This window comes from Mustela nivalis, assembly GCF_964662115.1.
Source record: "Mustela nivalis genome assembly, chromosome: 9".
NCBI lineage: Eukaryota > Metazoa > Chordata > Mammalia > Carnivora > Mustelidae > Mustela > Mustela nivalis.
Window position 1 is genome coordinate 81,294,136 of NC_139028.1, and position 15,095 is coordinate 81,309,230.

Consider the following 15,095-nt stretch of genomic DNA (forward strand, 5'->3'; position numbering starts at 1 on the left):
TGAAGGAAACGAGCCAGGAGTTTCTCTCTGGGAGGAGCCGACAAGGATCCATGACAGGGGAACGTTCATTGGAGTCAGCAGCCGGTTGGCAGCTGTGGCCCATGGGCTGAAGATTGAACTGCCTCTCAGGCAAGTCCTGACTAGTTTCTCATCTTAAAGAATGTCTGGACCTCCCTAAAGAATGAGACAGAATTCAGTGTGGCTGTATCTCGGAGAGTCAGATACCAAGGTCTTTTAGAGTTCAGCTTGGCCAGCTCCAATCTATTCTCTTCACTACAGCTGAGTGATATTTTAAAAACAGAAATTGGTTTGTGCCCCTACTTGACTAAGGTCTAGACTCCTTCCCCGTGGCCCACGAGGCTCAGCAGGATCTGGCCTGAGCTTACCTTGCCAGTTTCACTTTAAATAGACAAAGGTCCTTCCCCTAATTCTTCTCCAACATTCTTCTCTGTCTGATATGTTGTTCCTCTCACCTTCACCTTTTAGGTCTTCCATGAAGCGTCACATCCACAGAGACTGCCTCTCTGGCTCTCTTGGCTCACATCAAATCCCCCTGTTAAAGGTCTTCCATTCCTTGTAGAACTTAAAAGTTTTGCTCAATGCCTTGCCAGGCTGTGAGGTTTGTGGTGGCATTTTGGTCATCCTCTGCTTCAGGGCCTAGTAGAAGGAGAATTAGTAGAAGGATAAACGACTCGCTGATTCTCTCCCTTCCTAACTCTGCAGAGACAACATGTTTAGCCTCTGTAGTTTCCCTTGCTTTTCCCCACCTCTGGTCTCTCCTTGGTGAATTTCTGTTCATCTTTTAAGATCAAGCTTAATGATCTCTTGGAGATGCTTTTTCTATCACCAGTCAGGGTGGGCCCGATGGCTTAAATGAACAGAAGCCTCTTTCTAGCTCATGCAGCGTCGTCATCAGGCTTGTCTGGTTGCCGGCTCCTCACTCAGGGACCCAGGCTGAGAGTGTCCCCACCTGTGTGCTTCCATGATTTCCAAAGCAGGAGCAAGAAAATGTGGTAAGCCAAGTGCTGGCTCTTAATCTTTTCACCTAGGGGTGGTATGCTTTGCTCAGACATCATTTCTAGTCATATAGCTATGCTTAATTTCAAAGAGGATGGGGAAGTACATTTGTATGGTGTGCCCTGGAGAAGGAAAACTGGTAATATTTGAGGAACAACACCAGTGCCAGCCAACTCCTTCCAAAGCCTGGCTGCTTCTGGTATTCCCAGGCTCTCACTTAGAGGGATCTATTCTTCCACTCCCCGCATTGTTGCATGAAAGACCTTGGAATCAACAGGAGCTGAATGACCTCCAAAATATTAATGTCAAGCACACCACTTTTCAACCCTGTCTCCTAGCTTTCTAGCTCCTGCATTCTAGTACACTCACGGTAACCACACGTTGCCTCCCTTAAAATTCCTGCTGCACTTTGGGTTCCCTAAAGAAGCAAACTCTGGTCTGGACGCTAGGATGCAGGGAGATTATTAGGGAATGCTCCTGGCATGAAGGCCTCTGGGGAAGGCAAGAATGGAGGATTGGACAGAGGGAGAAGTTAGCTCAATCTCGCTGAGGGCTCTGAAATCCGGATGGTCCTTTAGAATTATCTTGAGCTGGGGTCAATGAGAATCAGTCTTTGTTGTAGATCACTCCCAGGATGAAGTGTGACGGTGACTGTATAATCTCTCATTAACCAAGGACAGTCTCCCTAGAAGGATAACAACTGATGGCATTAGAAGACAGTAGTCCCATTAGCTGGGGGATTAAATTCTCTAGTTCTGAAGTGATATCTGAGAAGTGCAGTGCAGTGCCCACCCTTAGGACCCAGTCCTGCTTTCAGTTGTCTGCCTCCCTCCTCATGTCCTCACGTCTGTCCTTGATGGCCGCGATTCCTAGACACCTCATCATCACCAACTCTTTCCTTATTCCCTCAGTTCCCCTATATCTCGTTTGACTTGTATCTGGATAAAAACTCATCTCTGGTTACACCAAACTTTCCAGTTACCCTTCTCCTGCCCTTGAATACCTGAGTGGAATTGGAGAAAAACACATGGCCATGTTGACTGCTCTCACTAACGCGTTCACAATCACAAATCACAGCAGCTCCTTAGCCCCTGCACTATCTGCTCGAAGAATTGTCCCCTTTTATCAAAATGACTATTTAATACGTTATCCCCATTCCTTAAATATCTGATACCTCCTCCCTTTCTTAATTATCAGGTGTTACCCTCTCTTTTCATTTTCACTGAGAAAATTAAAATAAGCAAAGGAGGGCTACTTCCTCTTCCTTCCATCAAATTGGCCAGCCAGCTCCACGTCTTCCCTGATCTCGGCTTGGTTCTTGTTGTCAAGATGACTCGTTCCACCTGGGCACCGCTTCCCACAAGACTTTGCTCCTGCAATGCTCTCTGTCTTCTACATCATCAGTTTGCCTCACTTGTATTGAATCCTTCCCAAGAGCATACAAAGGTGCTATGATCTCTCCCATCTTGATGCAAGACTCTCTTGACACCGAGTCTCCCCAGAACTACTACCCCATTTTTCTTTCTTTTTTTTTTTTTTTAAGATTTTTAATTTATTTGTCAGAGAGAGCAAGCGAGAGCGAGCACAGGCAGACAGAGTGGAAGGCAGAGTCAGACGGAGAAGCAGGCTCCCCGCGGAGCAAGGAGCCCGATATGGGACTCGATCCCAGGACGCTGGGATCATGACCCGAGCTGAAGGCAGCTGCTTAACCAACTGAGCCACCCAGGCGTCCCCCCCATTTTTCTTTATGGGGAAAAAAAAATCTCAAGAGGTTTGCCTTGTTTTTCTTTCTCTGCTCCCTCCTCTTTGTTCCCATCTTTAACGGACTTGACTCAGGCTTTTCTCCACCACCTTCCCAAATCTACACTTCCTAGGTCAAGGTCAGCGATGAACTACTTCATGCCAAGTCTCGTGGTTAGTGATGTCTTGATCTTATTCAACTTCTTAGTAGGTGACCAAAATGACCATCACTCTTTTCTGGAAATCTTTTCCTCTTGACTTTTGTGATATCCATTGTTCGGTGAAGCAAAATGCTTCACCGAATCGACTTGTTAAAGAATTCTAATGCCCTGGGTGCCAGAAAGATCTGAATTGCATCTCATGCTTATCTGAAGTTACTCTTCTATCTTAAATTCGTTGGAGAGTTCCCTTCATACCCTAGCTTGATGGAATCTCATTACATAGTTTTTATAGTCCCGTTGTCCTTTTATTTTAATTGTGCATTGTCTTAGATCATTTTTGGAAGCACATGATCTTGTGTAAGTAGAACACTTCCTTTATTGCCTGAAGCACTTCAGTAATTTCTGGTATTTTGTCCTCACATTTAAGGAAGTCTTGCTAGCTATGAGTATCCTTCTAGGACCTCAGTTATTCCACACTAACTTTTATTTATGGACTGACAGATCTTTAGTGCTGAAAAGAATCTGATACTATTTCAATGTGTTTCATAAGGAAATAAGTCAATCTTCTTTCACTTTTAAAATCGAGAAGTAAGATTTCTAGCGCCCCATCATAGCTGTTTTTATCCTTGTTGCTGCACATGAAGTGCTTTAGGACTTGGGTGGTTACCTTCATAGTAACACTACGCTCCTCTGTCTTTCTCAAGGTGCTTCCATGAAGTAAAGCATGGCAAGTAAGAGACTGATTTCTAAGTTCAAATCCGAACAGGGCGACTTTGTGGCCAGATATTTAACTTCTCTAAGCCTCAATATTCTAGACTTCAGAATGTCAGTAGTGCTGTACTCGGATCATGGAATTGAATGGGGTTTATATTAGATAATGAATTGAAAGATGTGAAGCAGTAGGTTCAGAACTGACCTGTATGACAAAGGGATTCAGGGACTCAGCATGGTTAAATGCAAGACACAGGCTAGTAACTGGAAGAACCAGAGCTAGAACTCTCCTTGTGTTAGGTCCTCATGCTGTGCGCCACCATCTCTTCTTCTCCATCTCCATAAGCACTTTGAGTAAAACGAACACTCAAGGCATTTTTGAAAACAACTTCCAGGAAAGACTCCAGTCTCTGCTTAAGGCTTTGGGTTATTTCAGTTCTTACCATGAATGCTGATGAGGAAGCGGGCGATGCTCTGACTGCCATTTCACAGAGAAAGAAATCTTTTTGTTGAATCAGCCCATTATTCTGTCACACGGGAGGGATCTCCAGGTCAAGGGACAAAAGATGTCAGTTTGCATTAGACAACAGTTGTTGTCTATATTCACAGTACAATATGGGAGAAATTGGCTGTGCCATCATTTTTTAACAGCTGGATTAAAGCGTGTCTTAGTAAGTAAGATGCATGAGAGGAGAGAGCTGGATCTTCTTGATCTCTCTGATACAAGCTACACCATGTACAGTGAACATCTAATAAATATTAATTGGTATCAACTCACTGGACACAGAGCTCCTTGGTTTTGGATGTTTAACTCCAGCATCCTCCTTGGAGAGAGACTAATAACAGCAGATTTAATCTTCATATTTTTGGTTTCTTTCTTCCTTCCTTCCTTCCTTCCTTCCTTCCTTCCTTCCTTTCTTTCTTTTCTTTTTTTTTTTTTTAAAGATTTTAGTTATTTATTTGACAAAGTGAGATCACAAGTAGGCAGAGAGGTAGGCAGAGAGAGGGAAGAAGCAAGCTCCCTGCTGAGCAGAGAGCCCGATGTGGGGTTCAATCCCAGGACCCTGAGATCATGACCTGAGCCTAAGGCAGAGGCTCTACCCACTGAGCAACCCAGGTGCCCCACATCTTGGTTTCTTTTTAAAAAAAATTTATTATTATTATTATTTTAATTTGACAGAGATCACAAGTAGACCGAGAGGCAGGCAGAGACAGAGAGAGGAGGAAGCAGGCTCCCCACGGAGCAGAGAGCCCAATGGGGGCTTGATCCCAGGACCCCGAGATCATGACCTGAGCTGAAGGCAGAGGCCCCACCCACTGAGCCACTCAGGTGCCCCACATCTTGGTTTCTTTTTTCTTTTTTTTAAAGATTTTATTTATTTATCAGAGGGGGGGAGCAGAGAGCAAGCACAGGCAGACAGAATGGCAGGCAGAGGCAGAGGGAGAAGCAGGCTCCCTGCCGAGCAAGGAGCCCGATGTGGGACTCGATCCCAGGACGCTGGGATCATGACCCGAGCCAAAGGCAGCTGCTTAACCAACTGAGCCACCCACCCAGGCGTCCCCACATCTTGGTTTCTTAACTGTTACATCTCACCTTGCCTCTTTCTCCAAATACTTTCAGCTCAAGATGGGATCTAAAGCACCTGAATGCAGCTGAATTTGCATTTGAGTTTTTGTGTTTACTGCATCTTGCTTTTTCTCTTAGCTTTGATGGACATTTGCCTATTTCAATTTCCTTGTCAGATGTTTACAGTGAGTAGGGTTCATTCCTTCACCTAACTGTGATGTTGCTTCTTTTGTTCTCTTTCAGATATTGATGAGTGTGCGGCTAAGATGCATTACTGTCATGCCAATACTGTGTGTGTGAACTTGGCTGGGTTATATCGCTGTGACTGTGTCCCAGGCTACATTCGAGTCGATGACTTCTCTTGCACAGGTGAGCACGAAGAAGCAACTTCGATTTTCTGATTTACCCCTTCTCTGCACCGTAGGTGTGTTGTTAAATTTAGCTCCAGGTGTCGTCGGTACTACTGTAACCCAGCCAGCTAGTTTTTCTCTTGCATTATTTTACCCTTCCCTTTGGAGAAAAAGGTGCGAAAAGGAGTTTTATCTGTGTAATTTATTTCTACTCCCAGCGGACCTAGAGACATCAGTTTTAAGGATAGAAAATTACCAAATTATTTTCCTTCTGTCATGCTGGAATGTTTTTGAATATAAGAAAATGTACTTTGTCCCCATCAAGAAAGACAAAGATTAAGTTTAGAGGGGAACAGAGTACCTCTTGGTCGGGGATTGGGCATTTATCGGAGCCAGTCAAAACTTTGGATTGACATGTGCTGATGTTCAGTTTCCCCCATATGGCAGGGCTTGCAGTGCTCAGCAGGAAGGAACTCTAGGAATGTGAGCGGTGCCTTCCCGTGAGCAGTGCTGTCTTTGTGGGCAGTTGGTGTGGGGGATTCCAGTATACTTCAGTTATGTATATGGAGATGTGAATAGTAATTTGGCCAGGAATGGTAAAGGTTCTGAGTCTTTTTGGTTTTGGTCAGATGTCTTTAAGTGACCAATCTGTAATCTATAAGAAAAGTGCCCCTTGAGCACAAAATTTCAGTCATTTTTGTACCTTTCCCTAACTCCTGCCTCCTTTTATATCCTATTAACAATGTCCTATAAACTGAATTTTTCACTCAGAATGGACTGCTACTCTTAGTGAATAAGACTCTTAAAAGGTCTTATTCCCAAGACCTTTTCAGAAGCACAGAAAGTGGCAGAAGTTAGGGAAGCATGTTTGTACATCCAAAACGCTTTTTCCATTGATTGTTGTATGTTTATAAGTTACTATATTTCGGCTAAGGAGCTGTAATATAGGTTTCTGATGAGGGTAATATAGGTTTCTGATGGCCGCAGATGGCCAATCTCATTTATCTTTTATGTGGTATAACTAAAATTCCTAGAGAGAAAAGAGATTGCGTAAACACAGCATGCTGAGAGCTAAACATTTTAAGGGGGGCACAAAACCCTTTTGGACCTGTAAACACACAGGCTAAAAATCTTATGTTCTACACGATAGTTTCTTTGTCCTTATGATTTACCTTAACTCTATGATCAGAAGGAACCAGTGAATGAATATCCTTCTACAACAATAGCACATATCATGGAACTCCCTAAACCTTGATTAAGGCCCTGCTGTGTAGAAAGGCCTTGTTGAAGTCACAGCAGAATACTGCCTCTGCTTTACTTTTTCCCAAAGGGCGAAAAGACTGAGGCTTAGTGCTCATTCAAAGCCTCTTAAGGATGGGTGCCCTGCCTAGTGGTTTATATATGGAACGAGATAAAAAATGTGTTATTTATAGAATTACTTTGAGAAAGCAAACCATGTTACTTGAATAAAAGACAAGGGTGGGCATGTCAGTGGGTACCCAAGCATCCTCCCTCAAAAAAAAAAAAAAAGGGAGAGGCTGAGAGGGACTTTCTCTGACTTACATAATTAGATGGCTACCCATGATCCTCTCACTTGATTTTATTTTTCTGAATATCACTTATCACCACGTAGAGTTTTTATTTTTTATATGTGATTTTCAAAAATTTGTCTCTATTAGAATATCAGATCTGAGAACGGGGAACTTTTCTCTTCTCTTCACTACCTATTTTGGTTACTTAAAAACATAACATAGCTGGAAGAGTTGGGGGTGTAGAGAACCTGGCAGAGCGCAGTGCTTAACAAATATTTATTGAATGAAGGAATGAACAAAACTATTTAGCCTTGGGTTATTTTTTTAAAAAATTCATTTATGAATGAAAGCTCATATCTGCTGTATCTGCCGTAGCTGTGATACGTAACTCTTAGGTTATTGTGAACATCAGATTGTATATGTGAAAACATTTATCATGGCACTTGGATCAGTCAGGGTGTTTTGCAGTAACAACCCCAAATATGCTGGACTTAAAATAACAAGGTTTTGTTTGTCTTTCACTGGTCAGCAGGAAAGCTTCTCTGCTTGTCATAATTACTGTGGAGGTACAAGCAGATTGAACAGTCAGTATTGGGAACATTTCCAGTCACCAAGATGTGAAAGAGAGAGCCTGGCGGGGTGGGGGGGTTCTTGGCAACACTCATTCCATGTTGTTGTCAGGGAGGGACACATACCCTTTCCACGCTCTGCTCGTCTACTAGATCTAGTCATCAGTACCTAACCCATGTAAGGGGATGAGGAAGTGGAATTCTGGTTCATGCCTAGAATTAGGAGAAAACTAGAAATATTTGGTAGATGGTGCTAATGAATACCGTAGTGATTGACACTTAGTAGATTCGCAACAGATCGTGTTTCCTTTGATGGGAGCTGCTTATTAAAATAACCCTTTTCTTATCAACAGTACATGGTTGATAAGACATGGTGTGTTGGGGAAAGTAGTCTCATAAAAATGATGATGATATTAAGCAGCACTAAGTACTATGATGGAAGGACAAGCAAAATACAATAAGAAAAAGTTGCTTGATTTCCAGAATGGAGTGTGTAGGGTGCTTTTGCAAGCCAAGAATATCTCCTGGAGTTTGCTGAGGCATGTTAGCATGCAGTGAGTGGATTGGGGTAGGATTTCACGGTGGAGAAAATGAATGGGAGCAAAGAGACCTACGAGACAAGCATTCTTCCTGCCATTTCTCCTCTGGACCAAATTCTAGGGCCTCCATGAGATGCTCGTGTAGTAAGCTGGAGCTCTGATACTTCCCTTGGTGTCCTAAAAGTAAGCCTCTTAGGCCAGAGGTGCTTTTCATGCTTTTCACTCTCCAAGACAGATCCGGTTCCCACCTCCAATCTCTGTCATTTCTTTATTGGCAAAGACTTCTTCCTCTGAGTCCCTACTTCTCTGTAGCAATAAGTAAGGTGTATAATAGATGTTGGCCACTGTAAGGCATTTTTTCAGATATTTCATTTTTCAAAGATCAATTTCTGGGAGAAATTGACAGACCTGAAGGCATCCTTGGTTGGCCCCAAGCTCCTGATACCACATTTCTCATTATTGGCATTCCTGATTTCCAAAGTTCATTCAGGAATCTGTCCCAAAGTAGTCAGATTCTGCTGCTACTGTTAAGTTAGTTTGCTAAGTATGTCAAGGTCACTGTTTCTTTCTTTTAGTGTGCCATTTAGCCGGACCCGAACTGCCCTAGAAGTCAGTAGTAATACTGAAAAATTACGTTCAACTAAAAATTAGTGAGCCTAGAAGTAAAGAAGATCTACCAGCTTTGGTAATAGATTATTGAATGATTGATTGATTCACCTGTGTCATTCATTTATTCATATATCTAATACATAACTAGTATCAGTCTTGAGTATTAGAAAATATGGTCAGTGAGAGTAGTGATAAATGACCTCTGTGCCCTGAGAGTTCATGATTGAAGCAACGTCTTCACATGAAAAATCTCAAATGTACATTGACTGTCAAAATATGTTCCAGTATTTGCCAAATCAGTCCCTCTTGAAAGTCTTAGTAGAATTTAGATGAGCATTAGGTGTTTAATCTCATGTTAGTTGTTAGCCCTTTTTAAGTTCCAAAGAAGAAACCCTGAGAGAGCCTTTCCAGAGTTTATGCTGATAACCACGATCGTTTTAGAAAGACTGCACCTGAGACAAATAGATGCTCAAGGGGAAACACAGTGTGTCAAATAGAAAAGAAACTTTAACTCTTTCCCCCTTTTTATCTTGTTTTAAAAAGGAAAAAAAAAATCATATCTCATGGGAAAATAAAATAAGGAGAGTTTTACATCAAGAGTACTTACCCACAACTTGAAATGTGCTATGACTTAATTTTTACCCCTAGAAGCTGGGGATTCTCCGACATGACCGTGTATTATGTACAAGGCTCTGTACTTTTTTCTAGGAAAGCATCCCTTGCCCTTTGAAAGGGTGAGATTGAAAATGTTGGATACTTGGGCCAGTTTTTGGCCTTAGGATCTGTGTGAGTCGACTTCACTTCACTTTCTCTCCTATAAGAGAACCATGGGTTGTCCTCATTCTTTTAGGAATTTCGAAACTGGAGGATTCCCTGAAATTGGTTGGTGGGGTGCTTTTCTCTTTTCTTTACCTTTTGATTTTTGCGATGATCAGACTCCTTGATTTACTGGTCCCTGACTTTCATTTATCCCCAGTTAAACTAAGGCTGTGTTTAAGTTGTTGGATAAGATGTTATCATTAGATTCTCAGGCAGTTCCAAAGCAGAATACCTGTGATTTATGACAAAAGCATGCAGCAATAAGACAGGTACTTGACAGGAATGGGTAAGCATTCATTTTTATGCCAGAAACTTCCCATGAAGGTAAGAAATAAAGGAAACAAGTAAGATAACCTGTATCCCATGTGATTTCTATTACCTTGCTCAGAGGAATTGTATTTTCTTAATATTGGCATGGAGGAAAGCTTGAAGAAAGTAAATGTTTGAAATACTTGAAATAAGCTTGGTTATAGTTAGATATCATAGTCCATTAATTTTAGTGGTTTAAATTAAGTACCTTATAATGAAAGGGGGTGAGGCAATAGTTTAAAAGACTTAGGAGTAGGAATAAAAGGCCACTGTTACAAATTTTAGACCAGTTTTCTGAAAGAGAAAAAAAAAACCTTTTCTCCTAAGGTAGAAGATACAAAGAACACTTTGAAATATGAAGTACCTGATGTCATTTTATGAAGCAGAGCCATATGAAGTAGAGCCAAAATAGAACATTCTGCAACTTAGTAGAGCATGGTCATAAAATGTCTATTGATTATCCTTTTCTTTAAAGCATATAGCATGTGCTTGTTTTGGACATGCTTGTTCTTACTTACTTCTGATTCCCTGGCAGCATTAACGGGTTATTAATTACTTGGCTCTCAGGCTCAGAAAAGGTGAGATAGCTATAAGAATGACATTCCAGTCATGGGCCTGTAGACTACTTCAACTGAGTGAAAGATGCTGTATCAAATGTTTTATGGTGCAAAACTACTTTTATTAAAGATGGCAGGAAACATCTACTGATACACTGAATAAAGAAAGTCAAAGCAAGACTTATAGTTTTGGGTACTCCAAAACCCAGCTAAAAGTTGTGATGATTATTAAGGGACATTTATCCTTTGCTGTGATTTGGCTGGTATGTCCCCACCCTTTTTCCCCCCTTCTTTAAATGGCTGGCTCTGTTACCCACTTCCCCATTCAGAGGAGGGATGTGACAGTGCTGAAAGCAGGGCTCCAGGATCCTGATTTGTTTTTGTGAAGAAGTTCTCAACTCTCAGCTCAGGTTAGAATCACTCAGGACACAGGTAAAAGTTAATGTTCGGGTATACCCTTGCGTTTGGTCTATGTCTGAGACCTCTCTGGCTTCAGTTTGTTTAAAGGTCCCGGCAATTTTAATATGCAGTCTTCTTTTGTAAGACAGAATGGTAGAAAAGATATATATATTTTTGAAATAGTTTATTTATTTATTTGACACAGAGAGAGAGAGATGGAGAGCAGGAACACAAGTAGGGGGAGTGGGAGAGGGAAGGCTCCTAAGCAGGGAGCCTGATGTGTGGCTTCATCCCAGGACCCTGGGATCATGACCTGAGCTGAAGGCAGATGCTTAAGGACTGAGCCACCCAGCCGCCCTGGTAGAAAAGATTCTGAAAGGAGGAGAATTGTTCTCCATATTATCGACTAGAAAATCCAGAGTGGATAACGTAAAGTCAGGAAGTAATGACTCAACCAGTTTCTGGAGAAAGGGCCCTTGCCTCCAAGGCTGCATTCTGAGATATGTAAGCTCTGTAGAGAGAAAATCCTCAGCAAAATATTAGCAAACAGAGTCCACAATACATTAAAAAATCATTCACCATGATCAAGTGGGATTTATTCCTGGGATGTAAGGGTATTCAATATTCACAAATGAAACAGTGTGATATATCACATCAATAAGAGAAAGGCTAAAAACCATATGATTATTTCAGTAGATGCAGAAAAAGCATTTGACAAAGTACAACATCCATTCATGATAAAAAGCCCTCAACAAAGTAAGTTGAAAGAGAACATAGCTCAACATAATAAAGGCCAGATGTGAAAAACCCACAGCTAAAATCATACTCAGTGGGGAAAAACTGAGAGCTTTCCCCTTAAAACAAGGATGTCCATTCTCACCACTTCATTCAATGGAGTACTGAAGTATGAGCCACAGCAATCAGACAACAAAAAGAAATAAAAGGCATCCAAAACAGTACGAAAGATGTAAAATGTTTACTATTTGCAGATGATATGATATTATGTGGAAAACCCCAAAAGAGTCCACTGAAAAACTACTACAACTGACAAATACATTCAGTAAAGTCTCAGTATAAAAATCAATATGAAGATATCTGTTGCATCTCTATACCATAATAATGAAGCAGAAGGAGGAGAAATTAAGAAAACAATCCCACTGAGAAGTGCATGAAAAGTAGTAAAATACCTAGGAATAAACCTAACCAAAGCAGTGAAACACCCGTACTGTGAAAAGTATAAAATATTGATGAAAGAAATTGAAGGTGACACAAATAAATGGAAAGACATTCCACACTCATGGATTAGAACAAGTATTGTTAAAATGTATGTACTACCCAAAGCATTCTACACATTTAATACAATCCATGTCAAAATACCACTAGCATTTTTTGCAAAACTAGAACAAAAAATCCTGAAATTTATGTGGAACCATAAAAGACCTTGAGTTGCTAAAGTAATTCCAAATTACTTTCCAATTACAAAATTACTTTGGTAATTTTGAAAAAGAAAAGCAAAGCTGAAGGTATCTGAATTGTAGACTAAAAGTTATATTAGCTCCAGTAGTCAAAACAGATGGCAGTGACACAAAAATAGACACACCGATCAATGGAACAGAATAAAAATCTCAGAAATATACCTAGAACTATATGGTCAATTAATATTTAACAAAGCAAGAGAGAATATATGCAGGGGAAGAACAGCCTCTTCAACAAAAGATGTTGGTGAAAGCAACATGCGAGGGAATGAAACTGGGCCACTTTCTTACACCATACACAACCATAAACTCAAACTGGATTAATGATCTAAATGTGAGACCTCAGCCAATAAAAATCCTTGGAGAGCTCAGGTAGCAATCTCCCTGACACCGGGTATACATTTTTATTAATATGTCTCCTGAGGCAAGGGAAACAAAAGCAAAAATATACTATTGGGATTACATCAGAATTAAAAGCTTCTGCACAGCAAAGGGAATGATCAATCAAACTAAAAGGCAACCTAATGATTGAGAGAAAATATTTGCAAATGACTTATCTGATAAAGATTTCCTGTCCAAAACACATAAAAAACTGATACAACTCAATACCTAAAAATCAAATCCAGCTAGAAAATGGGCAGAGGACATGAACAGACATTTCTACAAAGAAGGGATCCCAATGGCCAACAGATACATGAAAACATGCTCAATGCCACTCATCAGGGAAATGCAGATCAAAACCACAATGAGATCTCACCTCACACCTGTCAGAAAGGCTAAAATCAAAAACATAAAAAACCATTGTTGATGAGGATGTAGGGAAAAAAGGAACCCTCTTGTGCTGTTGGTGGGAATACAAACCAGTGCAGCCACTGTGGAAAATATTATGGAGGTTCCTCATATGGTTAAAAAGCACAACTACTCTGTTCCAGCAATCATACTACTGGGCATTTACCACCCCCCCCCCACTAATCTGGAGTGATGTGCACCCCTGTGTTTATAGCAGCATTATTTACAAGAGCCAAATTATGGAAAGAGTTCAGTGTCTATTGACAGGTGACTGGATAAAGAAGTGGTATAGTTATGCAATGGAATATTATTCAGGCATAAAAAGTATGAAATCTTGGGGTGCTTGGGAGGCTCAGTGGGTTAAGCCTCTGCTTTCAGTTCAGATCATGATCTCAGGGTCCTGGGATTGAGCCCCACGTCAGGCTCTCTGCTCAGCGGGGAGCCTTCTCTACCCCCCCCCCCCGCCTGAACTTGTGATCTCTCTCTCTGTCAAATAAATAAATAAAATCTTAAAAAAAAAAAGAATGAAATCTTGCCATTTGCAACATGGATGGAAGCAGAGAGTATAATGCTAAGTGAAATAGAATACTCAGAGAAAGACAAATACTGTATGATTTCACTCATGTGGAATTTAAGAAAACACATGAGCAAAGAAAAAATGCGATTAAAAAAACAAGAAACATACTCCACTATAGAGAACTAACAGATGGTTACCAGAGTGGAGGTAGGTAGGGGAATGAGTGACATAGGGGGTGGGAATTAAGGAGAGTACTTGTGATGAGCGCTGGCTGAGATGTGGAAACGTTCATTGCTATATTTTACACCTGAAACTAATAAAACACTGTTAACTGTGCTGGAATTACCATTTAGGGTGGAAAAAATACTGTAGAGAGAGAGGCTATGTGATGCCTCTGCGGGCGGGGCCTTATGGGGAGATTCTGAATCTTCAACTGTGACATGAGTGCTGGGATGCCTCAAAGAGCTCGAAAGATACATGACCACTCTGTGGCACCCTGTGTCCTCTGGGACAAGGATGAGACCACTCCCTCTCTGCCAATGTCTTGCTCATTTGGAATCCTCTAGAGCTGTGACACAACCTGATGGAAGTACGGAATTCTCAGATGACCGAGACAAACATTTCCACAGCCCCACTTGTCCAGAAGAATTGGAGAATCATTCATTAAGTTAAATGGAAGGAATTGTAGAAATCTGCATTACTTCTACATACATCTTTGTGACTGGGCTTCTCTGCTATGACATGTAAAGGAAACAAAGTCAACTAAAGAAATAAAAGGAAGAAATTGAGAGGCCCCTTCAAACAGGGATTACATAGGGTAAAAACTCATGGAACATTGGGTGTTTCAGGGCAATTTCAGTTTTCCATATGTAATTCTGGAAAAGCCAACGGTCAGATATTTATTGCATTTCATAATAGTAGTGTTAAAATAATGCTAAGGTTTTTAAAATTAGTAAATATGTGTTGGGATACCAAAGGACATTCCTTGTAAGGTTTTGGGATGAAAATAAGTCTGAAGGATTTGTGCGGCATTTGGCTTCTTTGTTGGGTTGAAGTGGGAGTGAGTTCTTTTATACCAGCCCTGTTGTAAAGGATCTAGGACCATTGACTGCAGAGAAACTAAGATGAATGATGGAGCCTGCCCCTGCGGTATTTGTGTACAAACCTATTAAGTACTGTGTTACCCTTGACCCAAATTCATCAAAGAGGCTTGTTAATATTTCTACACACTCTATTGTTGGAATGGTGTGTTCAGAATCACAATTAAGCTTTCATGGAAAGGAGTTTAAGGATGCCTTAGCACTTAGACCATTATCGAGGCTAGTCATGCTGCCTGGCTGTATTCACATTTGGGTGGACACAATGCGTGGACATTTCTCTTTAATAACCTAATGAGCTACTTATACTCTTTTTTTCCATCTCCAAGATAGGGTCA

At 41.0% G+C, this 15,095-nt stretch overlaps 1 protein-coding gene across 2 annotated transcripts in view; it reads left to right on the forward strand.

Moving 5' to 3' along the window:
• NELL1 (neural EGFL like 1) overlaps nt 1-15,095 on the forward strand; it is an 823,138-nt gene that overhangs the window by 391,911 nt on the left and 416,132 nt on the right. For both annotated transcript variants that reach the window (XM_082747362.1, XM_082747363.1), the window contains exon 13: nt 5,440-5,565. In XM_082747362.1, the coding sequence (XP_082603488.1) occupies nt 5,440-5,565 (126 nt within the window). The remainder of the gene's footprint in view (nt 1-5,439; nt 5,566-15,095) is intronic.